The sequence below is a fragment of the Ursus arctos genome, unplaced genomic scaffold (genome assembly GCF_023065955.2).
Source record: "Ursus arctos isolate Adak ecotype North America unplaced genomic scaffold, UrsArc2.0 scaffold_7, whole genome shotgun sequence".
NCBI lineage: Eukaryota > Metazoa > Chordata > Mammalia > Carnivora > Ursidae > Ursus > Ursus arctos.
The window spans coordinates 70,882,075-70,907,106 of record NW_026623089.1 but is presented as its reverse complement, the minus strand read 5'-3'; the positions used below and the strand labels follow the sequence as shown (position 1 = coordinate 70,907,106).

The 25,032-nt window shown below is 39.1% G+C and overlaps 1 protein-coding gene across 4 annotated transcripts in view; it reads left to right on the top strand.

The window, feature by feature from the left end:
* The window catches only part of LYST (lysosomal trafficking regulator), a 186,874-nt gene that overhangs the window by 137,455 nt on the left and 24,387 nt on the right, over positions 1 to 25,032 (top strand). For all 4 annotated transcript variants that reach the window (XM_048218849.2, XM_048218847.2, XM_057308234.1 and 1 more), the window contains 7 exons: positions 5,696 to 5,848; positions 6,821 to 7,065; positions 10,835 to 10,901; positions 12,697 to 12,853; positions 15,964 to 16,104; positions 18,955 to 19,172; positions 24,000 to 24,230. In XM_048218849.2, coding sequence (XP_048074806.1) covers positions 5,696 to 5,848; positions 6,821 to 7,065; positions 10,835 to 10,901; positions 12,697 to 12,853; positions 15,964 to 16,104; positions 18,955 to 19,172; positions 24,000 to 24,230 — 1,212 coding nt within the window. The remainder of the gene's footprint in view (positions 1 to 5,695; positions 5,849 to 6,820; positions 7,066 to 10,834; positions 10,902 to 12,696; positions 12,854 to 15,963; positions 16,105 to 18,954; positions 19,173 to 23,999; positions 24,231 to 25,032) is intronic.

Here is a 25,032-nt window from a genome sequence, read left to right as displayed (position 1 = left end):
CTGTGATTCTCCTTTTTGATGGGGTTTTTGCCTGGTTTAGGGATCAAGGTAATACTGGCCTCATAGAATGAGTTTGGTAGTTTTCCTTCTGTTTCTATTTTTTGAAACAGCTTTAGGAAAACAGGTATTATTTCTTCTTTGAATGTTTGGTAGAATTCCCCAGGGAATCCGTCAGGCCCTGGACTCTTGTTTTTGGGGAGGTTTTTGATCACTGCTTCAATCTCTTCATAATTAATCGGTCTGTTTAAATAATCAATTTCTTCCTGTTTCACTCTTGGTAGTTTATAGGTTTCCAGGATGGCATCCATTTCTTCCAGGTTGTTTAATTTATTGGTATAAAGCTGTTGATTAAAGTTTCTAATGATCCTTCCTATTTCATTGGTGTTGGTCGTGATCTCTCCCCTTTCATTCATAATTTTATTAATTTGGGTCCTTTCTCTATTCTTTGGAATAAGTCTGGCCAGTGGCTTATCGATCTTATTTATTCTTTCAAAGAACCAGCTTCTAGTTTTGTTGATCTGCTCTACTGTGCTCCTGGTTTCTAATTCATTGATCTCTGCTCTAATCTTGATCAACTACCTTCTCGTGCATGGGTTAGGCCTGTTCTACTGTTCCAGCTCTAGCTTCTTGAGGTGAGAATATAAAAACTGCATTTTAGATTTTTCTGTTCTTTTGAGTGAGGCTTGGATGGCTATGTATTTTTCCCTTAGGACTGCCTTTGCAATGTCCCATAGGTTTTGGACCGATGTGTTTTCATTTTCATTGGTCTCCAAAAATTGTTTAATCTCCTTCTTAATTACCTGGTTTACCCAATCATTCTGGAACAGGGTGGTTCTTAGTTTCCAAGTGTTTGAGTTTCTTCCAAATTTTTCCTTGTGATTGAGTTCCAGTTTCAAAGCACTGTGGTCTGAGAATATGCAGGGAATAATCTCAGTCTTTTGGTATCGGTTGAGACCTGTTTTGTGACCCAGTATATTGTCTATTCTGGAGAAAGTTCCATGTGCATTCGAAAAGAATGAGTATTCTGTTGTTCTGGGGTGTAGTGTTCTGTATATATCTATGAGGTCCATCTGGTCCAGTATGTCATTCAAAGCTCTTGTTTCTTTGTTGATTTTCTGCTTAGGTGATCTGTCTATTGCTGAGAGTGGAGTGTTGAGGTCCCCTACTATTAACGTATTATTATCTATATGTCTCTTTATTCTGGTTAAGAGTTGGCTTGTGTATCTAGCTGCTCCCCTGTTGGAGGCATATATATTTATAATTGTCATATCCACTTGTTGGATACATCCTTTAAGAATAATATAGTGTCCTTCTGTATCTCTAACTACAGTCTTTAGTTTAAAATCTAATCTGTCTGATATGAGAATTGCTACCCCAGCTTTCTTTTGAGGTCCATTGGCATGAAAAATGGTTTTCCATCTCTTCACTTTCAGTCTGGATGTATCTTTAGGCTCAAAACGAGTCTCTTGTAGACAGCAAATGGATGGGTCATGTCTTTTTATCCAATCTGCAACCCTGTGGCATTTTATGGGAACATTTAGGCCATTCACATTGAGAGTGATTATTGAGAGATATCATTTTAATGTTGTCATGTTGCCTGTGAAATCCTTGTTTCTGTAGATTGTCTCTGTAAATTTCTGTTCTATATCACTCTTGGGGTCTTTTTACTTTTATACAACCTCCCCCTTAGTATTTCTCGTAGGGCTGGCTTGGTGGTCACATATTCTTTCAGTTTCTGCCGGTCTTGGAAGCTCCTTGTGTCTTCATCCATTCTGAATGACCGCCTTGCTGGATAAAGGATCCTTGGCTGCATGTTCTCACATAGTGCTCTGAACATGTCTTGCCGGCCCTTTCTGGCTTGCCAGGTCTCTGTTGACAGGTCTGACGTTATTCTGATGTTCCTCCCTCTGTATATGAGGAATCTCTTCCCCCTCGCTGCTTTCAAGATTGTTTCCTTGGATCTAAGATTTGGGAATTGTACTATTATTTGACGTGGTGTTGGTCTGTTCTCCTTGATCTTGGGAGGGGTCCTCTCTGCCTCTTGGACATGAATGCTTGTTTCCTTTGCCAGATAGAGAAGTTGTCAGCTACGATTTGTTCAAATATCTCTTCTAGACCTCTCTCTTTCTCCACCCTTCGGGGATGCCGATGATTCTGACATTGGAATGTTTCATGGAGTCAGTAATCTCCCATAATCTACATTCTTGAGATTGGATTTTTTTGAGCCAAGTTTCCGTTTTTTCCTTCTCTTTCATCATCCCATCTTCCAATTCACTAATTCATTCTTCTGCCTCATTTACCCTGGCCATCAGAGCATCTAGTTTAGACTGCATTTGATTCATAGCATTTTTAATTTCTGCCAGATTCGCTCTCATTTCCGCCCTTAGGGATTCTATATTCTCGTTAATATTTTTGTTAATATTTTTTTCAAGCCTACAGATCATCTTGACCATTGTTGCTCTGAACTCCATTTCTGACAATTTGGTTATATCCATATCTATTAGATCTGTGGCAGAGGACACAGACTCTGTATCTTTTCTTTGTTGGGGAGGATTTCTCTTCCTCATCATTCTGATGAGGAGTGGTTTCGGGGATGTGCAGAGCCTAAATTATTGAGCAGGACCCAAGCAATGTGCACTTGTTTTATAGGGACCTTAGGGATGTGGGCTTCTTGATTTTTAGCCTGCCTTCTGGCGGGGGGGCCTGCCACGCTGATATTCAGGCAACCCTGTTTGGTAGAGTTGCCCCGGCCCCTGCGAAGGGTGATGAGGATGGGCACAATGTGAACCGGTGTTTCCAGGCTTTTGTTCTCTGGCGGCTTTCCCTGGCGGTTTTCTGTGGCTCCTCTGAGAGTCAGAGCAGCAGTGGCTGAATCCTAGCCTCTGTCTCAGAACAGAGAGATCGCAGTCTCTCTGCACTGAGCTCTCCTGGCCACTTTAACTCTGTTTCTGTCGGTGCTGCTAAAAACCCTGCAGCATCCCGGGTTGTGCCCCACAGCCACTCTCCCAGCCCTCGCTTCCAGGGCCGGGACATCTCTTTCCTTTGTGCTTCTAATACTGCCAGCCACCCCGATTCCTGTGAGCGCTCCAGAGCTCCCGTTTTCAGTCTGGTCGCGCGCATTCCCAGGCTCACGGTCTCAGTCTGCTCTCTCGGAGGTGCCAGCTCCCCAGTGCAGGTGCCTACTGCTTCCCGGCGCCCGAGCACAGCGGCTCCTTCCCCCTTCCATTTATCTTCCGATATCTGTGCGCAGATTCATAGCTCCCCGCTTTGTACCTCAATTCAGTGCTGGAGATGTTCGTTTGTAGAGATCCAGATGTATCTTCCTACATCTCAGGCTGATTTTGTGGGTGTTCAGGATGATCTGATAGATATCCAGCTCGATTCAGGGGACCAGCTGAAAAAAGGTCCCCTACTCCTCCGCCATCTTTGTCCGACCCTCCTCCATTTTTCCCGTTTAAAAGTCTCCTTAAAATACTCTTGTTTTTTTAATAGAGTGAAAGGTCCTTTTTTCCTCCACTCTTTAGCATTTATTCCTACTTTGTATGTGACATTTGATGTCTTGCATTTTAAATGTATATACACTTTCCATCTTACACAGATGTATTTCATGCAGAGCACCTGGCTTATAGAAGCTTAATTAATATCTGCTGAGTTGAAGCAATGAATGAAAGTTGATGCTCAACAAGAAGGAATTTGTTTTTTTATATGAAAATATTACATTTTCATTAAAATGTTTAATTTTATTTGTAATACAATATTTCCTACCCCTACTTCTAAAAGTCAGTTGGAACCCAGTACAATATTGTAACACACATAGAACAGGGCAAGTCAAATTTTGAAAATTTCAGATAAGGTTTTAGAAGGATGAAGAGCCTGGGATAAGATAGTCATTGTGATAGCGTTCTAAATTTTGCTCTGAGCTCCTGTTCCAACACAAAAGAGTAAGTAAATGCAGTTTTCCAAAAGGAAAACTGATGAAAACAAACCAAAATGGGATGCAGGTTAATTTGATGAGATAAATTCTAACTAGTTTTAAACCATGGTAGAAGCTTTTATCATGATTTTTCTATTAAAAGCATTGGGTAATGTAATTTGTGTATTCAATTGCAGTTTACGAAAGATTTAGATATGTTTTTTAAAGTTTTCTTGATTTTGTACTTTGGCAAGGGCCCACTGGTGGTAAGAAGTATAAGACCTATGGCCTCTAACCCTTCATTCTAGAATGTGGGGATTTGGCATGCCTGAGTGGTTCGGTTCATGATCCTAGGGTCCTGGGATGGAGTCCCACATAGGCTCCTTGCTCAGCGAAGAGTCTGCTTCTCCCTTCTCCTGCCACTCGCCCTGCTTGTGTGCTCTTTCTCTCTCTCTGACAAATAAAATCTTAAAAAAAAAAAAAAAAGAATGTGGGGATTTGTTGAGGGAGGCTAGGATCAATGCTGTCAGGAAGAGCCAGCCTTCCGGTGGTCACTTTATCTCTTCCTTCCTTCTGCTGACCACATAGGAGAGGAACATATCCATCTGGTGCATGATGATCTGTGAGCTTACAGTCAGTGGGATTGAATTTGCAGGAGGCCGCTTTGCCTTTGCTGGAAGATTCAGAGGCATGGGAACTATGTGTCAAAGCTGGGGAGCTCCCAGGCCATGCAGATAGGTCAATTTTAACCCAGATCCATGTGAGAGCAGGCCCCCAGTTGTGAGTTCTCAGGGAGAGGATTGTTTTCCATTCTCCACCCAGACCCCAGTCCAAGAGAGACAAGCTCCTGCTTCTTCCTCTGTTGGTGGGCATATGTGTTTTCTATGATCGAGAAAATGTCCCTTAATGGGTTGTAGATTTCTGAAGTAATTTCATTTCCATACTCTGATCCAGAGAACCCAGTGCTTCATCTTCTTTCTTCAAGTGGATGTTAAGCTAAGTCTCTTAGTCTCTGAACCCGGTGTGCGCCTGCTGCCAAAGTGTCACCTCCACCTCACTGCAGCTTTTCACATTTCTTGTTATTTTTGGCTCCTGGGGTTTCATTTCCCTTAATTTCTTGCAAGCTGTGCTTTAAAATTAAGTCTGTCTGGAAAGGCTACAAATTGTATAATTCTAACCATATGACATTCTAGGAAGGGAAAACTATGGAGATAGTAAAAAGATCAGGGGTTCGAGGGGCGGGAGGAGATGAGGAGGTGGAGCACAAGGGAATTCTGTATGATACTGTAATGGTGGACACATTTCAGGAAACATTAGTCAAAACCCACAGCACTGTGTAACACCAGGAGTGAACCCTAATGTAAACTATGGCCTTTAATTAAGAATAATGTTTTCAGTATTGGCTCAACAATTATTACAAAGGCACTGCATCACTCACACTAATGGAAGACAATAATCATAGGGAAATTGTGAGTGCAGGGAGGGAATACATGGGAACTCTTTACACTATCTGCTCAGGTTTCTGCAGACCTAAAACTACTCTAAAAAATAAAGTCTATTAAAAAATACAAATAAAGTCTGTATTTTGTAATTCCTTAAATTTCATCCAGCATTTTGAAGTGTTTTGTCGTGAGGGGTTGGGCAGGTCAGGAATCTTATCTGACATATTGCCACAAAGGGAAGACATTGTATTTCATTTTGATATTTATAAAAATCTAAGATTAAAATGATTATTTATATTTCCTGTAAAGCAAACACTTTCATTTATTTCTTTTGTCTTAGAGCCTTCAGGGTGAATTGGAACCAGCATCCTTCTCCTGGACATATGAAGAAATTAAAGAAGTCCATAAGCGTTGGTGGCAGTTGAGAGACAATGCTGTAGAAATCTTTTTAACAAATGGTAGAACACTCCTGTTAGCATTTGATAACACCAAGGTAAATTGGGCTTTATTGATAGATATTTTTTGAAATTATCATGGGAGCAGTGAAACTATACTCATACTGATTTTATCAAGGTTTAACTTACTTAAACTTTGAGTCACTGTTTCTGACATCAAATAAAAATTGCTTTATTTCTTAGCCTTAATTAAAGTGAACCCTTGGCTATATTAGAATGATTTTTGTCTTTTGAAACTGTATTAAATTCAGATTCTCTAAAATGACTGTATCTGTAAAAAGTAAGTGAATGCATAACCAACCTGAAAAGAGTAATTTAAACTTGAGAGTAGATTCCATTTTTTACAAATCCTTTCTTAACCCCCATATCCCTTCCACTGCAGTTTGTCTGCTGTCCTTTATAGAAACCCTTTTGGAAAAAGTGTTGTGTGCTTGCTGCCTCTAGTTCTCTTTTGAAATGCTCCTGACTTGTTTTCTTCTCACTACTTCACCTAGAGCTTCTCTGGTTGGGGTTATTAGTGACCTCCATGTCTAAACCCAATGGTCAAATTTCTCGGTCCTCATTTTCCTTGACCTGTCAACAGCATTTGACACCAGTGATTGTCTTCTCTTTCTTAAAAACAAAAAACAAAACACAAAACTTCTGTCTAATTAAGAAGACCATGCTCTTTCTACGATACCATGTTGTATTTATTTAGATGAAGATTGTTCTTTATCCTTTATTGATTTTTTTCAGGATCTATATGTAAGTAATTTTTCTATACAAACTTTTTCTTACCTTCTTATTAACTGATTTCTCCAGTAGCAAAACATAATGGTTAAGAGTCCAGCCTTTGAGGAAGACCCAGAGTTGAATCTCAGTTCTCCATCAGTTGATGTTAGTTGGGCAACAAGTATTTTCTTGGGCATCTTGAGATTAGTAACATACCTAAAATATGGAGACTTTGGAGAAAAGTATCCATAGCCTAAAAGAAAATCTCTTTGTTTTTTTTTTTCCTCCTTCCCTTGCAGGTTCGTGATGACGTGTACCACAGTATACTAACAAATAACCTCCCTAATCTCCTGGAATATGGCAACATCAATGCTCTGACAAATTTATGGTATACTGGACAAATTACAAACTTTGAATATTTGACTCATTTAAACAAACATGCCGGCCGATCCTTCAATGATCTCATGCAGTATCCAGTGTTCCCGTTCATACTTGCTGACTATGTTAGCGAGACCCTTGACCTCAGTGATCCATCAGTCTACAGGTAACTAAAAACATTATCACCTGTTAGCTTTGTCCATATGCTGTCTTTATTTCATTAAAAACCTATCATGAGAATTTTCAACCATGCACCAATATAGAAGGAATATACAGCAAACCCCATCTGTCCACAACTTCAACTCGACAATGAAGATTTTTGCCAAACTTGTATCATCTCTTTTTTCTTTTTTAGGACAAATCACAGACATCTTGTTATATTATTCCTGTGTTCTTCAGCACACATCTCTTAAGAAAGTGTAGGACACTTTCTTACGTGTTATGTTGCAGTGCCATTATCATATCTAAGAAAATTAACAATAATTTCATGGTATCATCTAATACCCAGTCCATTTTCCAGTGTTCCCCACTTACATGAAAAATGTCTTTTTATAGTTGATTGGCTTATATCAGGCCCAATATCACCTTTGGTTGCTATGTCTCTAAAGAAATACATCTAGAATAAGCCTTTGTTTTTTGGTATGTGTTTTCCTCTTTCTTTTTTCCTAACATTGACTTGTTGAAGAAAAACAGGTCATTTATTTTGTAGGATAGCCCCCATTCCCATGTTAGTATTTACCTTCTTCCTTTAGCCTCTGTATTTTCTAGAGACTGGAAATTAGTTCTAAAGGTTTGCTTAGATTGAGGTTCAACTTTTTTTGGCAAGAATCCTTTATAGGTGGTGGTGTGAACTTCATATTGCCCATCCCAGGAAACATATGATATCCCACTCTAATGATGCTCAGATTGATACATGGTTATCAGGCTTCTATTGAACTTGTTTCTGTTATTGATGGTTATCTCTTAAGTCAGTTATTTATTTCACTAGGGATCACAAAATGGTGATTTCCTATTCTGTCATTTCTTCTAAAATTTTTTAGAAGAAAACATACAAGATGAGCCTGAATATTTGTTGTTTCAGAAATCAAGGAAACTAATAGTCTTGTCAGAAGGACGTGGGGGCCATATTTGCATACCTGTGTTTATTGCAACATTATTCACGACAGCCAAGTCGGGGAGGCAGCCCATGTCTATCTGTGGATGGATGGATAGGGAATTTATGGTACATACATACAATGGAATATCATTCAGCCTTGAAAAGGAGGGAAGTCCTGTCATATGCTATAACACAGATGAACCTTGGGGACACTGTGCTAAGTGAAATAAGCCAGCCACAAAAAAGACAAATATTGTGACATTCCACTTATTGTTATACTCATTGGCAGAGAGTGGAGTGGTGGTTGCTGGGGGATGGGGATGGACAGGGTAGGGGGAGATGAAGAGTTGTTCTGTGGGGGTAGAATTTACAAGATGAAAAAGTTCTAGACATCTGTTATACAACAATGTAAATATTCAACACTATTGAACTGTATACTTGAGGATTGTTATGATTATAAATCTTGTATTGTGTGTTTTTTACCACAATCAAAAAAAAATATAAAGGACTCAGGAGCCAACTTAAAGTGGTTCTCACTGCCAAAGATAGGACAATCTGAGTATCAGGAAGAATAATGACTACTCTTGATTAAAACACATTTAAATTTAAAAAAACACTCAAATTAATAATGATACTTTTTAAAGGCCCCAAAAACAAACTTACTGGTCGCCATTGGATATAACTGGGGCCCCAATTCCTTACTTTTGAAATTTGGCAATTAAAGCAAAAGAATTAAGCATTTATCCTGCCTTTTTTGAATGAATTGCATTTTAGAGTAACCACATAGCCCTAGTTGGTGAGGAAATATTCTGGTTATTTAATTTAAAAAAAAAGTTCTCTCATGTAATTTAAAGAAAATTTGACTTCAAATATTCTACTTGGTATATTAGAATATATATTTTTAAGAATATTTTAATTATAACTACTAAAAAGCAGGCCCAGCTTAAGACAGTTTTCAAGAAATCAGATAGAGTTTAATATGTCAATTTAAAAAACAGCAAGTGGCATGTTATTTATCTTCCAGACATTTTTATACACTGCTGATGGACAGTTAGACATTTCTACACTACTAGTATAAATAGATCCAATCTTTCTGGAAGGCAGTATGACAATATATAGCCAAAGAATTCTTCAAATGCACATACTCTGTTTTAGCAACTTAACTTCTGGGACTTTTTTTTTAGGAATACTTAAGAATATGTACTTTACCAGACAGGTTCCCACTAGAAGTAAGTTTCATGAGGGCAAGAACTCTGTCTGGTTCATTGCTGATAATGGTGCCTGGCACTGCATGCAAAGATTTGGCCATATGGATGGATAGTCCTTACATCATTTTTTTTAAGTAGCTAAAATTTAGAAACAACTTCAATGCCCAACACTAGGTTTGAGTAAACTGCTTTACATTGCAGCTATTAAAAATGGTATTTTGGAAATATATAGTATAGGTGGGGAAAGCTGTTATTTTTATGTTAAACATGAATATACATATACAGATAACCAGAAAATCAACTGGAAAGGTATATACCAAAATGTTTTACCTGTGAGTAATAGTGTTATAGCTGATTTGGGGGTTATTCTCTCTTGCTCATCAGTAATTTCTGACTTTTCAACCACAACAATAAGTATTACTGATGTTCAAAAAAACCTATTTACGCTTGTTTAGAAAAAAACGCATGATTTCTCCTATTTTGACATGTGAATTTGTATCTATTCTATAAAACTGTTTTTACTTTCTAACAAATTTTTCAGGATTAGAAAGGTCTCAAAAACAAAATTAGTGTTTACTATCACTAATTTCAATATCCCTGGAAGGTAAGTATATTAATATCTGGCTCAGCAGACCTGGTTTGACCCACTGAAATTTGGACAAATCTTGAGGTTGATCTAGTTACTGAGCCAGATGTTGAAACTCCAGATGGCCACACCCCAGTGCCAGCCCAGATGGGTCCTCAGCCAGGGAGGCTGCTCTTCCTTCTTGGATCTTTTCCTCTTGCTCTTTCAAGTGCCGCACAGGGACACTACTTGGCTCTGTAGCTTGGAAAAGTGAGGATTCATCCTAGCGTTCTCTAGCCTCCCTGCTACAGCGTGAACACCAGCACAGACACATCCACACGCATGCAAACATTCTCTACTCTGTGAACAAGGAGGTCACTTCCGGAGGTCACTATAAATTAGACAACAAAACATTTATTTCAGTACTCACACTCCAAGTCTCCACTTGGTCATTTAAACGTGTGTCATTTTGGGGCACCTGGCTGGCTCAGTCGGTAGAGCATGTGACTCTTACTCTAAGGGTCATGAGTTCAAGCCCACATTGGGCGTGGAGCCTACTTAAAATTTAAAAAAAATTTTTTTTAAGTGTCTTTGCTTTAATTTTCAGTAACTAGTCTAATAATTATATAATATTGCCTCGTGATCATATTTCCCATCCAAATCACCCTTCAGTCTTCACTGCCTGACGGCTGTAGGTCTGGAAAATGGAAACAGGAACTTCAGGGCTTGGCAGAAATCAGCTGCCTTGGGCAGCATCAGTTATGATTCTGGAGGAAGTAGAGGAAGCGGGGAGAGGAGGAGCGGCAGCAGCTCTTCTTGTCCAGGTTACTCATAAGTCAGGACTTCCTGAGATTGGTATGGCTCTGTTTAGGAAAATTCTACCTTATGTCAGTTGATTCAGTCATAATCTTGAATGATGGCTGTAAGTTGCAAAGCAACATGTGTAAGCTCTAAACTGAGGGCCATGTGTTTGCCGATCACAGATTTACTTACACGGCGCAGGTATGTAGGCAGCTTAATCTTGACAGGATCAAAATACTTCATCTTTTTCCGTCCTCATTTGCAGAAATCTCTCTAAGCCTATAGCTGTGCAATATAAAGAAAAAGAGGATCGTTATGTGGACACCTACAAGGTAGGTTTCGTTTTTCCTTGTATTTTGATAAATGAAAACTCAAGTTTTATTCTATAGACTTGTGTTTTACCTAATTTTAAATTTATAGGATTGATTTTTCAGTTTTTTACTTTCTTGCGCTTTGAATGACAGACAATTGGAAATCACTGTATGGTTCTAGATATTATTGTCTGTCGCAATTCTCTGAAAACACTTTGCCCGGAAAAAGAAATACACTTATTGTGGCATAAATTGGTAGCTGATAATCCATTGTTATATTCACATATAAATAACTATATTCCTTTAAAAAAAAACACAGATTTTCAGGGACCTGCTATTTGTATCCCCTAGTGTTATTTATATAACAATATCAGTCTATGTATAATGCAGCATAAAATTCCTTATTACTCATATCCAGCAAATTATGCATTGATTTATTAGGAGAAATTTGCCAGATTTTAAAGTTTTAAAGTATAAATTATCTATTTCTGAGAAATTAACATTAATGGAATTCTGTTGGAAATTTTTTAAAAAATTCATTAGCCACATGCTGCATTCTTCACAGCAGTATCAAGGTAAGAGGAGCTGAAGCAGTTTTCTCGCATTCACATTGTTTTGTGTCACAGTTCCAGAAAGATCTCTCCAAGTGTCTTATAACTGTCACTCCCTGATTCTTCTGTGGTTGAAAATAGGGCAGTGCTATGGAATCAAGGAGAAGTGACTCCAGAAATTCAGTATCACCTGACTTTGTTATCAGAGCCAGACAGAAGCTTTGGGAGATGAGTGACATCTATTAAATATTTGGTTGAGCTTCCTACTTCATGATGGGAAGAGAGGAGTTGTGAAAAATCACTCTATTCGTTTTTATCTCAGCATAACTACATTGCAAAATAGCCATAAAATGTTACATTAATACCTAAGAACTTCAATAACGCAGTACAGTTTTTCCATTGCTATTGCTTTTCCACTGCTACAGAGTTTCTCTAAAGAACATAGCATTGTATCTTGAAGTGCAGAAGTCTCTAGTGACAATAGCAGCTCTCATTTATTGAGTACTTGATCAACTTAAACATTATAGGCCATGTTGGGAGCCAGAGCTCTGGGAGGCCGGTGAGTTTCCTATGATGGAATGAGAGAGTAAAGGTGCAGACTATGACAAGCTTCTCAAGTGCCTTGGCCTCAGCAGGGCACCAAGGAGGAGACGCTCCAGGTGGCTGAGGTCCAGACACAGGTGGGAGGGCAAGCCATGGAAAAGTATCAAAGGCATAGTAGAGGGGCACCTGGGTGGTTCAGTCTGGAGCGTCCAACTCTTGATTTCAGCTTGGGTCATGATCTCAGGGTTGTGAGATGGAGCCCTGTGTTGGGCTCTATGCTGAGTGTGGAGCCTGCTTGGGATTCTCTCTTTCTCTCTGCCCTTCCCCCCTCCTCGGCTTGTGCGCTCTCTCTGTCTCCCTCCCTCTATCTCTCTCTCTCATTCAAAATAAAAAAATAAAAATAAGGGGCACCTGGATGGCCCAGTCAGTTCAGTGTCTGCCTTCAGCTCAGGTCATGGTCCCAGGGTCCTGGGATGGAGCCCCAAGTCGGGCTTCCTGCTCAGCGGGGCACCTGCTTCTCCCTCTCCTGCTCCCCCTGCTTCTGCTCTCTCTCTCTGTCAAATAAATAAATAAAATCTTAAAAATAATAATAAAATTAAATTTAAAAATAATTTTTAAAAAGGAGGAGTAGTAGAGAAGATGGGAAGAAAACTAGTGAGGCTCTTCCAGCTTTGCCTGGAGCACTCTCTCATGAATACCGTCTGATTTCCTGTTTCCTTCAGTACTTGGAGGAGGAGTACCGCAAAGGAGCTAGGGAAGATGACCCCATGCCTCCCGTGCAGCCCTACCACTACGGCTCCCACTATTCTAACAGTGGCACCGTGCTTCACTTCCTGGTCAGGATGCCTCCGTTCACAAAAATGTTTTTAGCCTATCAAGGTAAGAATTAGCTTGTAACTACCTAAAATATCTTATTGAGTCATTAGGGGAAAAAAAAAACAGCTCGACATACTTTCTGAGACTGTAGAGACTAACCAAACCACAGGAAAAAGAGTTCTGTTTATTTCTTCAATAAAATTCTCTTCAAAACATCTGTAGTAAACCAAATTATCTTGCTAATATGTCAAATTTTAGCTGCAAATTAGACATGTCTAAGTTTATAAAAATGTAATTCACTCTTTAAAAATTAGGATGTAATTCACATACCATTAAATTTATCCTTATCAAATGTATGCAATTCACTTTTTAAAGGTGTTCAATTTAATAGTTATTTCAGATCACATAAGTTATCTTTGGATAGGGAAGATATCTTACTGTTATTTATTATAAGTAACTAGCTAATAGGCAAGTCACACTGCCACCTTCACCATAGTAACTTTCTAGTTAATAAACTTCTACCTCACGGGCACCCAGGTGGCTCAGAGAGTTGAGGGTCCAACTCTTGATTTTGGCTCAGGTCATGATCTCAGCGTCGTGAGATCAAGGCCTCAATGTGGAGCCTTCTTAAGATTCTCTCTCTCCCAGATAATGAATCATGGAACATTGCATCAAAAACTGGGGATGTACTGTATGGTGACTAATATAACAAAATAAAAAAATAAAAATTTAAAAAAAAATAAAGATTCTCTCTCTTCCTCTGCCCCTCCTCCCTGCTCAGGCTCTCTCCCTCTCTCTAAAAAAAAAAAAAAGAAAGAAAGAAAGAAAGAAAGAAAGAATAAGAATAAGAATAAGAATAAGAATAAGAATAATCTTCTACCTCAGTGTTTTAAGTGGCAGGCTGCAGGCCAGAAGATTGCTTAGAGGTGAATTTACTGACTTGTGTGCAAATAGGGACATACTCTCCTATCGATTTCTGAGGGCTGTGATATGAACTCTGTAGTTGCTCCTGGTGGCACCCAGAATCCTTTGTGGGATCATTATCCATTCATTTACTCAACCCTTCTGAACTTCTTTATATATTTTTACTCACATGCCACCTCTTGGAGGAATGAATTTTCTATTGTCCCTACTTGTTCTGTAGAAGGTGCTTTCTTCTATTTGTCCCTGTATAAGTACACAGAACAAATGTTCCACATGACAGCTGTTCAAATATTTGAAGACTATTGCCCTGTCCCCTTTCTCCCTTTCAGTCGTATCTATCCCCAAGCTTATTATCCTTAGTTAATTTGACATCAGGTTGAGAGCTTCCTATATGCAGGGTCTTATCCCAGCTGCTGCTAGAAATATAAAAAATAAATAAGACTTTCTGTACTTACTAAAGTGTTTTAAAAACTAATGTGTAAGCCGTCCTTGTTTGCTCTGGTTTCCAAATCTGTCATTATTCTGATTATCCTTCTGGACATGTTCTGGTTTGCAAATGCCCTTATTAAAAAGTGGCACTCAGAATAAAAAAGAGTATTTCAGTGGTTTGGGACCGCTGCAGTGTGTAACAGAACTCTTCCCGCCCTCCATTTTTTTCATGTAGCCCAAGAATGTATTAACATAAAACTCCCAATCAACAAAAATTTCTTAATTTTTTAATATATATTGCTATTATGCTAAGTTTTTTTCATTGTGTATCTAAGAATGATTTAAAAAAAGAACCCAGAGACTACTGCAGTCCCCATCAATTTCATCTGATTAGGTGGAAAAGATTTATGTAGGCTTTTGAATTTATTTCTAGACTCCAGGCCTAGTCCAGGGCTTCTCGCCTTGGCCCTGTAGTCATTTTGAGGTACATAATTCTTCGTTGTGGGGACTGTCCCCTGCATTATAGGCTATTTTGCAGCATCCCTGGCTTGATGCCGGTGGCATTCCCCCACCTGTTCAGTTGTGAGAACCAAAAATATCTCTAGACAATGCTAAATATCACCTGGGGACAGAAGTGCTAGCTTCAGAACTAGTTTAGTACATGTACGTTCTAGATTATAGGAATTTGTAGTAGTACTTTTTTTTTTAAAGTTAAGAAACAACGAAGAATTTGACAATCTGAACAGGACCCTCAGTGTGCTTCTTTCGTGCCACAGTTCCGTAGTCTCTCTTCTAGATACTGTGACTCCACCATAGCCTTACAGAATTGCTTTTTCTAGATACCATTTAGATTGGTTACTTTTTCTCCTGAGCTAACTGACTCAACAGAATAGATGAGAAGATAATGAAAGTAATAGAAAATGTTTCTAGACAGGGAAGCAAGGACTTGGGGAAGAAATTTGGCATATCTTTTTAAAATTGTGCCTTGCTTGATGCTGAGATTAGTCTGTGACAGTCTGTAAATGAAAAGCTAAGTTCAGAATTTCAGCAACTTCAAAGGAGTTTTAAATGGTACAGCGTGGTTCCTATGAAGCATCTACACAGCTGGTGTTCTCAGGGGCTGGCCTTTGGATATCATTTCATGTTCTAGGCTTGCCCTATGGCTAGAGTCTGCTAACTGTTGACAAGAAAGAGGTCAAAACTCAGTTCTTAATTATTAGTCTACAGCAGAAAAACTTAACAGATAAGGGACTGTGTTTAGTTTTTTTATTTATAGGAAATTGTACTTCATTCTTTAGCTCAGTTATCTCTTAAAAGCAATGCTCCCCCCGCAAAAAAAGAAAAAAATAGTCTTAATTATTAAAGGTGAAAGAATAATTTTGCTTTCTGATAGGGAAAAAAACTGTTTTATGTAGTTGAACTTTAATTTTCCTTCTTCATTTATTCATTCATGCAATAACTGAGTCATTATCAAGTACCTAGTATGTGCTCGTTGTAGGTGATACCTCAGGTCCCTGCTGTTATGGGACTTTAATTCTGCTTGGGTAGACAGATAGCAATCAATTAAACAAGTAAATGATATAAATTCATCCAGTTACATGTACTAGGAAATCGTAATACGGACTAAAAATACTATAATATGGTCTCAAATTTGTATAGAAATATTTATTTTCAAGAACATGAATAACCTCTTTTAAACTGAAAAACAAAATGAACATCACTTTAACCTTTTCAAAGTAGCAAAAGTAAATTAATTATAACAAACTTCAAATAGAATAAGGTCTTTGTGTCTTAATTGCATTGTTTGTCTTTCTTTATAGATCAAAGTTTTGACATTCCAGACAGAACTTTTCATTCTACAAATACAACTTGGCGCCTCTCATCTTTTGAATCCATGACTGATGTCAAAGAACTTATCCCAGAGTTTTTTTATCTTCCTGAGTTCTTAGTCAACCGTGAAGGTATAGCAGTAAATCAGTTCTAATTTATAATTCTGTACTTATTTTATACTTTTCTAAAAAAAAGAACAGCTTTTTAAAGTTCTATAATTTGAGTCTCCCAATAAGAGAAATACCTTTATTTATGTATATCATTTTATTTCCAAGTGAACGTGAAGATTAACTATTTTATAGGACTAAATATAATTGGTAACTTTTAACTCTTAAAGGTATTTGTAAACATGTATTTTAGTTTTGTTACAGAAATACTTCCTTTTTCTGATTGTAAAGGTTATCATAAGCTTATTATAAAAGTTATGAATTTATTAAAAGCACAATGTAAGTTAACCAAAATCTCAGTGACTTTATGAGGAGTGACCAACTTAGAAGTAAAACACCCTAGCCAGAATCTTCTAATACCAAAAAGGGATAGTAGAGGATAAAATCAAAATCTTCTATGATGCCAACGACCAACAGTCTCAGCCAACCTTACCTATTTTTTACGTAGAAGGTCAGGTAGCTCTTTGAGGGACGTTTGTGGGTCATTTTCCTACATTACCTAATTTCATATTTTTATGTGACCTTTAGGAATATATGAAATTGGGGGCACCTGGGTGGCTCAGTTGGTTGAGTGTCTGTCTTCGGCTCAGGTCATGATCCTGGAGTCCAGCGATCAAGCCCCATGTTGGGCTCCCTACTTCTCGGGGAGTCTGCTTCTCCCTCTCCCCCTGCTCCTTCTCTTACTCTCTCTCTTTCAAATAAATAAATAAAATCTTTAAAAGAAAAAAAAGGAATATATGAAATTGATAATTATATCTTTAGAGAAGTTAGTGTTGGGAAAATTGCTTTAGAATTTTATTCTATGCTAACGGGCCTCTCTGGAGCTGTTTAGGAACCCATGTGACTAGTCACCTGGAGCACGGTTCATAGTCTTGCCCAGATGAGAAATGCCTCAGTGAGTTGTCAGCACCCGCAGTTCGGAGTACCTGTAGCTTCGGCTTGGGACTCATTTCAATCTACGCTTGTTTTCTCTGTCCCTGGTTTCTTATATGTATGTTTCCATGATCTCTGGCTGCATAACAAATACCTCCAACACTTTGTGCCTCAAAACAATAAATTTATTGTCATTACAGGTTTTGCAGGTCAGAAATTCAGGAGCAGCTCAGCCCGGTGCCTTTAGTGGTGTGGGCTCAGGGTCTGCCTTCAGATTAGCTGGAGCTGGACCAGCCAGGGGATCAGAGCAGCTGGGGGCTGGCAGGCATCTGTTTTTATGTAGGTTCTGTGGTTTTCCATGTGGTCTCTCCATGTGGACTAGTTTGAGCTTCCTCACAGCATGGCGGCCTTGGACCTTCTCGTTGGCAACTCGGGGTTCCAAAGGCGAGTGTCCTGAGAGAGACGAGCAGAAGCTGCATGGCCTCTACAAACCTCACCTTGGAGGTCACAGAGTGGCACTCCTGCTGCATTCTGTTCAGCCGTGCCTGCCCACATTCAAAAGGAAAGAGCATAGACTTTGCTACTTGGTGAGGGGAGTAGCAAGATTCTGGAAAAGCATGCAACACAGCAAGGGTTGTTATAGCTATTTTTGGAAAATATTGTTTGCTATCATGTACATCACGTCATTTCCTGTCGGCTTTCCAATAAGCCTTTCATCGTACCTCCAGTCATCCGCTGTGTGGGAAGAGTGCCCACCTGTGAGGTGTCCCCAGAGCATTAGACAGTTGAGAATGATTTGAGTTTATACAGACCCCCTGCTGTTCAGCCCCACCCCAGCTCAGCCCTTAGAAGTTTCATTCAGTATTGTTAAGTTGGTCAATCCCTGCTGCTTCTCCCGAAGCTGCTCGCACAGAGGTCTGTAGATTCTTGGCCAGTCTGCCTTAAATCACTCTGCAGCTGTCTGTAGGATGAGCTGATCTTTCTGAGATGACCCCCACCCTCACTCTGTGTTCATTTACAAAAGCCCTTGGCTTATATTTCACATCATATTATTTCAAAATACTTCCAAAATTACCGAATATCCTTCTGTTTTCACAAGGTCTAGGAGGCAGACAGCAACTTAATTTTATATGAAGTGTAATCAGCTTTTAAGAGATCCTTTTTAGTCTTTATTCTGTTATGGTGTTCAGATTTTCTGTCCATAAAAGGTAGCACAAAAACATTTCTCCAACATTTCTTTTAGGACAGTTGTTTTTTTTTAAACAAACACTTCTGAGATTCTTGTTTACACTAGCAAACTAATGAAACAATTAGAGAACAGCTTATTTAGATCACAGAAGAATTTTCTAATTCAATGTGTTGGGATAATTTTATTATCCACAGGAATGCTTAGTGGAAATAATGTTAAGACAGACCTCTAAACTTACCGTAAAGTTAATAGTTCATTTAGGAATGCGTATATTTCGTATTAGTTGGATTTTTTTAAGCTACATGATGCTAACATTTACTAAATATAGTCTTAAATTTATTATGATGTTGCCACCAATAATTCAGAAATGCTTATACAAAGCCTTTGTTTGATTTTAATTGAGTTTATAATTGAACAGACTAGCTATTTAAGCACTTAACTGCATTTGAAGTTTCGATAAGTGGAATATTGAAATTAGTAGGCAGTGATTTTCTTCTGTTTTTTCAATATGATATAAAGTGGTAGAAAAAATAAGTTGAAAGATCTCAAATTTAATTAGGATTGCATTAGCCCACATAGTTCTATCAGTAGGTAAGTAAGTAGATGAACAGTGATGTCACTATTCTCTTTGTCTCTGCTTTCCCTGGTTATAGCACATACTGTCTGTTTCGGGGAACTCTTAAGACCTGCTCAGTGGGCCATATGAGGCATGCTTTGGGGAGATAAGCATTAATATTAATCTTCTTTTTTAGGTTTTGATTTTGGTGTGCGTCAGAACGGTGAACGGGTTAATCACGTCAACCTCCCCCCTTGGGCACGTAACGATCCTCGTCTTTTTATCCTCATTCATCGACAGGCTCTAGAGTCTGACTACGTGTCCCAGAACATCTGTCAGTGGATTGACTTGGTATTCGGGTATAAGCAAAAAGGGAAGGCTTCCGTTCAAGCCATCAACGTTTTTCATCCTGCTGTAAGTGACTCTTTTTAAAAATATACATTTATGTAAGACAAACCTGAATAAAAGGTTAGCTGTTGGGCTGTTTCTTTTAAATACCCAAGTTATCAAAGAGAATTGGCAACAGCTTGAACTGTTACCCAAGACTTTTCAGGTTTTATATTTCACCTCTTTAAAAATAACTAAGATGCTATTGACCAGGGGTCCCTCCAGACCATCCCCAGGCTGGATGAGGACTGAAGGACTCAGCAAATAGTCGTATTTACAGAAGGTTTATTACAGTGATGGGTACAATGCAAAATCATCAAAAGGAAAAGATGTCTAGGGCAAAGCTGGAGGACACCAGCCACAAGTTTCTAGGAGTCTTCTTCCAGTGAATCACAAAGAACATGCCTACTTCCTCCAACAACAGGTGTGACGTTGTCTAGCTGGGCAGCTTATTGGAGACTCAGAGCCCAGGGTTTTAATTAAGGGCTGGTCCTGGAAACACTCTCTGTCTCACATGTACTGAAATCCCAGGCTCCCAGAAGGAGAGCAGGTGTTCAGCATAAGTCACACTGTTTGTGCAAACAGTTTAGACACAGTAAGCCACTCTTATCCAGTTAGGAAATGTTGGGAACTGTCCTGAAATCCATGTTTCCACACACCAGCCAAAGGCCAACCTTGCAAACAGGCCTTTCCAAGGAAAGCAGTTCAAGCCTGCCACGTTAACTCTTTACGGCACAATATAAATTCCTAGAAGTAGAATTGTTACACTTTCACGTATACTTTTTGATGTTGTTGAATAAGCTACCTTAAAAAAAAAAGAAATCTTATCTATTAAGGAAACATTTCATTTGCTAAGCTCTGGGTATGTGAAGGTGAGTAAGATTCAAGTGGGGACAGCAGGGTGAGAAGCAAAGTTGGGGTGGTTGTGCCTGCCTGGATATGGTAGTGGGGTCCCGATGAGGCCTCTAGAAGGAAATTCCTCAAGGAATGAGGGGCAAAAAAGCAGACTATAGGGACAGAGCTATAGCCTAGTGTTGCCTAGTGGCTACTCTAAGACAATGAGTACAGCACAGTAGCTATTAATCCCCTGCATAAGACATTTAGCCTCTCTGCTTTCCTAACTTTGTAATTAGGAGGTAGGGTGAGACTGATCTTGGGCTTCTCCTCCAGCTACAGTTCTCTGCGTAGGTTCATCAAGCGTTCATGACAAATGCAGTGAAAATGCGCACATGAACCTACAGTAATGCACTGTGTACCTGGGCTGATGTATGCCAGAGACCCATTCCTGAATAGCAGCTTTAAAATAAAATCTCTTTAGTCCATTTTGCTCAGTAATTATTTTAAATACCTCTAAAATAACAGAAAATTCAATTCCTTAAGTGACCTAAGGTCTAGAAGAAAGACTGTGACAGATTTACTGATGATTCTGATAAAAGAAATGTGGCAAAGTGTTTTGGAAAAGGGGAATAATACAATTTGATAGGTGAATAATAATTTTCTACATAAGAGTAGTATAAAGTAAAGGCAAGACTTCAGGTATAATTTTTGACTTTCATTCATATTTGATCTAAAATGAAACTTTAAAAGCAATTAGGAATTTTGACACTCACCTCATTATACTCTGTGCCTATAATCCTAGCATATCTTTTTAATTATTCTTATGTAAAATTCACATTAAAAGTATCTGCATGCTGATATATGCCATATAATTGTCATTTTACTGGAATTTTTGCCACTATTTCTTTGGGACTTTAGAACTTTAAAAAAGATAGAGTTTATGCCATTGTTCTAAGAATTTGATAACATTCAATTCATGGAGCCAGAGAAGGTGCAGTGAGTAAGTACACAGTCTCTGAATTCAGAATTGAGTTCAAACCGTCACCCTGTGACTCTGCGCTGGCTGTGTGACCTTGGGCAAATAGCTTAACCTCTCTGTACCTAAATGTACAAATTTGTAAAGTGTGAACAATAATACCAACCTCATAAATAAGGAAGGAAATTCATACAGTATGTCCACCATAGAACGAAGTGTAAATAAATGTTAACCTTTTTAAGAAATGTAGAAATGCCTTTTGATCTTAATTCATTATTCACTAATATATAAGGTTCACTTAGAAACTGATAGCATAGAATGTAGAGAAACAATATTTTCAAATAAATTTCTTAAAGCCCTGGCTAGAGGATTATTCCAATCTTCATTTGAATTTTTGAGTATACCAAGTCAAGCAGCCATTAAGAATGACTATGCTTAGATAAGCATTTATAACAAGTATTGATACCTTGTGGCGGCAGCGGGAGGGGGCGGTGGCGAGGAGAGTAGTGTGTTGAAGATTATTTAACTTCCGAAGAACCTTTGAAATTTTATTTTGGCATTTATAGAAAGGTTATGTCTAGGTATGTAATGAAATTGGCTATGCCTGATGAAATGCTAAATCTACATTGTACAAGCGGGTATGCACAGAACGTGACAGATCTGTAGCCAGTTCCTGACTGCTCGCTGTAGATGCCAAGAAGGAAATGTGCATCACTCTCCATCTGAGTCCAGGGGTTGACAACACAAAGAAGAAAAGTGTAATAGCACTCTTTACATTAAAGAGCTTGCAATTTTCACCACACTTTTTCAGAATCACCCACAGTTTTCGTTAGAACCTAAATAATGCTCTCCTGAACTACCTACCAGCATTGTATCTTAACTTCATTTTTACCTTTTCCTGTATACCGCTTTAAACAGATGACTTTTTCCATAACTTAGCTTTATACATGAAGTCTTTTTTTTTTTTTTATTCCAACACTGAGGGAGAAAGAAAAGGACCATGGCAAGTCCTGAATCTTCACTCGTCTTCCAGTTTGATTATTGCCCTGACCACCCCCCCAACCTTTCTCTTCAGCTTCATGTCCTAAGAATGGTGCTTCATGGAGGACACCACTCTCTCTACAGTGTCTTGGTCAAAATGGAATAGTTTGACTGTTTCTTATCCAGTCGTGCGCCTCCTGCCAGAGAGATGAAGCTGTCTGTCCTCCAGCCTCCTCCGTTGGTAGCCTCACCAAGATGGCCGAAGGAGGCTGAAGGGATCTGCAGCGCATCACAGACTTCTCCCTGCCAACCTTCTAGTCAGTTTCAGTGGCGTATTTGAAAACCCCCAAAGCAAACACAGAGACAGGAAGTCAAGATTCAGTTAATACTCTCTGAGGATACATAAGGCACACATGCGTTGCTCTTGAGCTTACAAACTGGAAATCACAAAGACTTTGCTTGGGTTTCAGTGACACTAGTGTTCAAATTCCTGACTCTTCTGCCTGGGAAAAAGGGAGAGATAGAGACCTCAAAAATCTAGGCTCCGTACCAATGTCTATATATATGTAAGAAAACATGCCTCAATAGTTGATAATCACATTATCTCCATCGTGGTGTGTGTGAGTGAAGGGAATGAAAAATTCTTTTTCTACCCTTCAAGATCTTCCAGCTGGGCTAAGAGTTAAATCTACATAAGACAGATTAATAGGGAAAAAAATCAAAGTTTAATTATATGCACACAGAGGCTCAATAATGAAATTAAGACCTCAAGAAATGACCAAGGCAGGCAGTTTTTACACTTTTTAGACAAAGAGACAATAAATCTGTGACGAATTGATAGGACAAAGAAAACTTAACTTCGGGAACTTCAATTAGTAAGGATCTCTAAACAGAATTTGGGCTGGGATAGTAAATTAATAAAAATAACAAGCATCATTTATATAGCCTTTTCCACTTTAAATTTCCTATCTCTGGTGATATGGATGTCTCTCTACCTCCTGCTATGGGGAGGGTACCTTTCACATGGGAAATTTATTTCCTGCTTTCAGAGGGACAGAGGAGGGTCTGGGTCTCCTTCTTACACAGGCAGTCTCCTAAGTAACTTCTATTTAAAATAATTGATATACTTGGGGCACTTGGGTGGCTCAGTTGGTTAAGCATCTGACTCTTGATTTTGGCTCAGGTCATGATCTCAGGATCGTGAGATCGAGCCCCACATCAGGTTCCATGCAGAGCCTGCTTAGGATTCTCATTTTCCCTCTCTCTGCCCCTCCTGTGCCACCCCCCCTCCCGGCATGTGCACTCTCTCTCTCTCTCAAATAAATAATAAATCTTTAAAATCAAATCAAATCAATATGCCAAAGTGGTCCATCTTTGGGCAGCCTGCCCTTGGCCCCTCCATCAGTTAGCAACAGAAAATCATCCTATGAAACTAGCCACTGTGTCTTGAGAGAAGAGTAATCAAAATCTTTCTTTGAGCATATTAATGTCAAAAAACAAAAGAGTATTTGGACATCACATAATTTCAGGCCAGATATAAATGGCTTTGAACTTCTAGTCCTCATTTCTACAAATTGAGAAAGTTGGGGCAGGGCAGGGTCCTCTACTTTCTGCCTCTGTGTTGCCATAAGGTAAAAATTACACATTGTCTTGTTCAGTTTTGTTGACCACCTGAAATGACTTTGACTAACGTCTTCACTTTAGTTTTCTGACCAATATCTGACAGGCAGTTACAGAAAACATGCATCCACTTGCTAATCTGCTTGGTTTTTTGGATCAACTTAAGTGAAAATCTTGCTTATTTTTTCATCTGTCCTCACTGAAAGACAAGACCAAAGAAAAACCTCATTTTTTTAAATTGAGGTATAATTGACATAATAAGCATTATATTACTTACTGATGCTAACCGATCAAAAACATTTTCAAACCATTTCCATTTGAAATAGAGGAGAGTAAACTACTACCTAGAGGAAAAAACAAATTGTTGTTTCCCCTCTGGTGTCATTGCCAATCTTGCTTTTTGCATACCTCTTGTTCTCTTTTACTCTTTTACCCTTCAGACATATTTTGGAATGGATGTCTCTGCAGTTGAAGATCCAGTTCAGAGGCGAGCGCTAGAAACCATGATAAAAACCTACGGCCAGACCCCTCGCCAGTTGTTCCAGTCGGCCCATGCCAGCAGACCCGGATCCAAGCTCAACCTTGAAGGAGAGCTTCCCGCGGCTGTGGGGTTGCTAGTGCAGTTTGCTTTCAGGGAAACCCGAGAACAGGTCAAAGAAATTACCTATCCGGTATGTCATTTTAATTTCAGTAGAATTCACCAAAAGTTGACTCCACCCCGTGAATGTCAGGCCCCCTCCGAGGCTCTAGGGAACACCACAATGAATAGAAAGGTCCTGGCCTAAAGGCGCGCTGCAGCCCCTTAACAGAGATATCCTGTATGTGGTAAGTGCTGTGTTAGTGAGACGAGGGGGGGCTCTGGGGAGCTCAGGTCAGGCGGCCAGCCCCCAGCGGGCTAGTAGCAGGGAAAGCCCGCCGGGGCAGTGGCCTAACAGGAACCTGCCCACCAGATTGGACTGGAGAATGGTCTGAGCGTGGGTACAGCTGTACACACATGCATGGCAGGGCCTTGGCCATCTTCCACCAACAGTACTGACCAGAAGTATGAATGTTGTGGCTTACAGCTAAGGGAGAACCTTACGTATGTCTTTGCCTCCTTACGTATGTTTTTGCCTCCCCTGATTGTAATGGTAAAAACTATTGCCTCTTAAACTGGAAAGTAGGCATAATTTTTACTTTGAAATAAAAAATAAAGCAGCCAAACCTAAAGAGTAAAATGGATTCTAAACCTCACCTAAATTCTTCATCATAAAAGCAGCGGAGGATGGGAGGCCGTGAATTGGAAACTGTAAGGGTTTGCGGAGGGGAATGGCAGAAAATGAAAAGGCACAGGAAGGATAAAGCAACACATCCCCAACTGCGGGAAACTGTGACCCATTTTAAGAGAAAATGGTTTTCACAGACCTTGTTTTGACAACCATTTCTTAAAATAATGTTACTTAAATACAGTAAATGTAGAATACAGATAGAAGA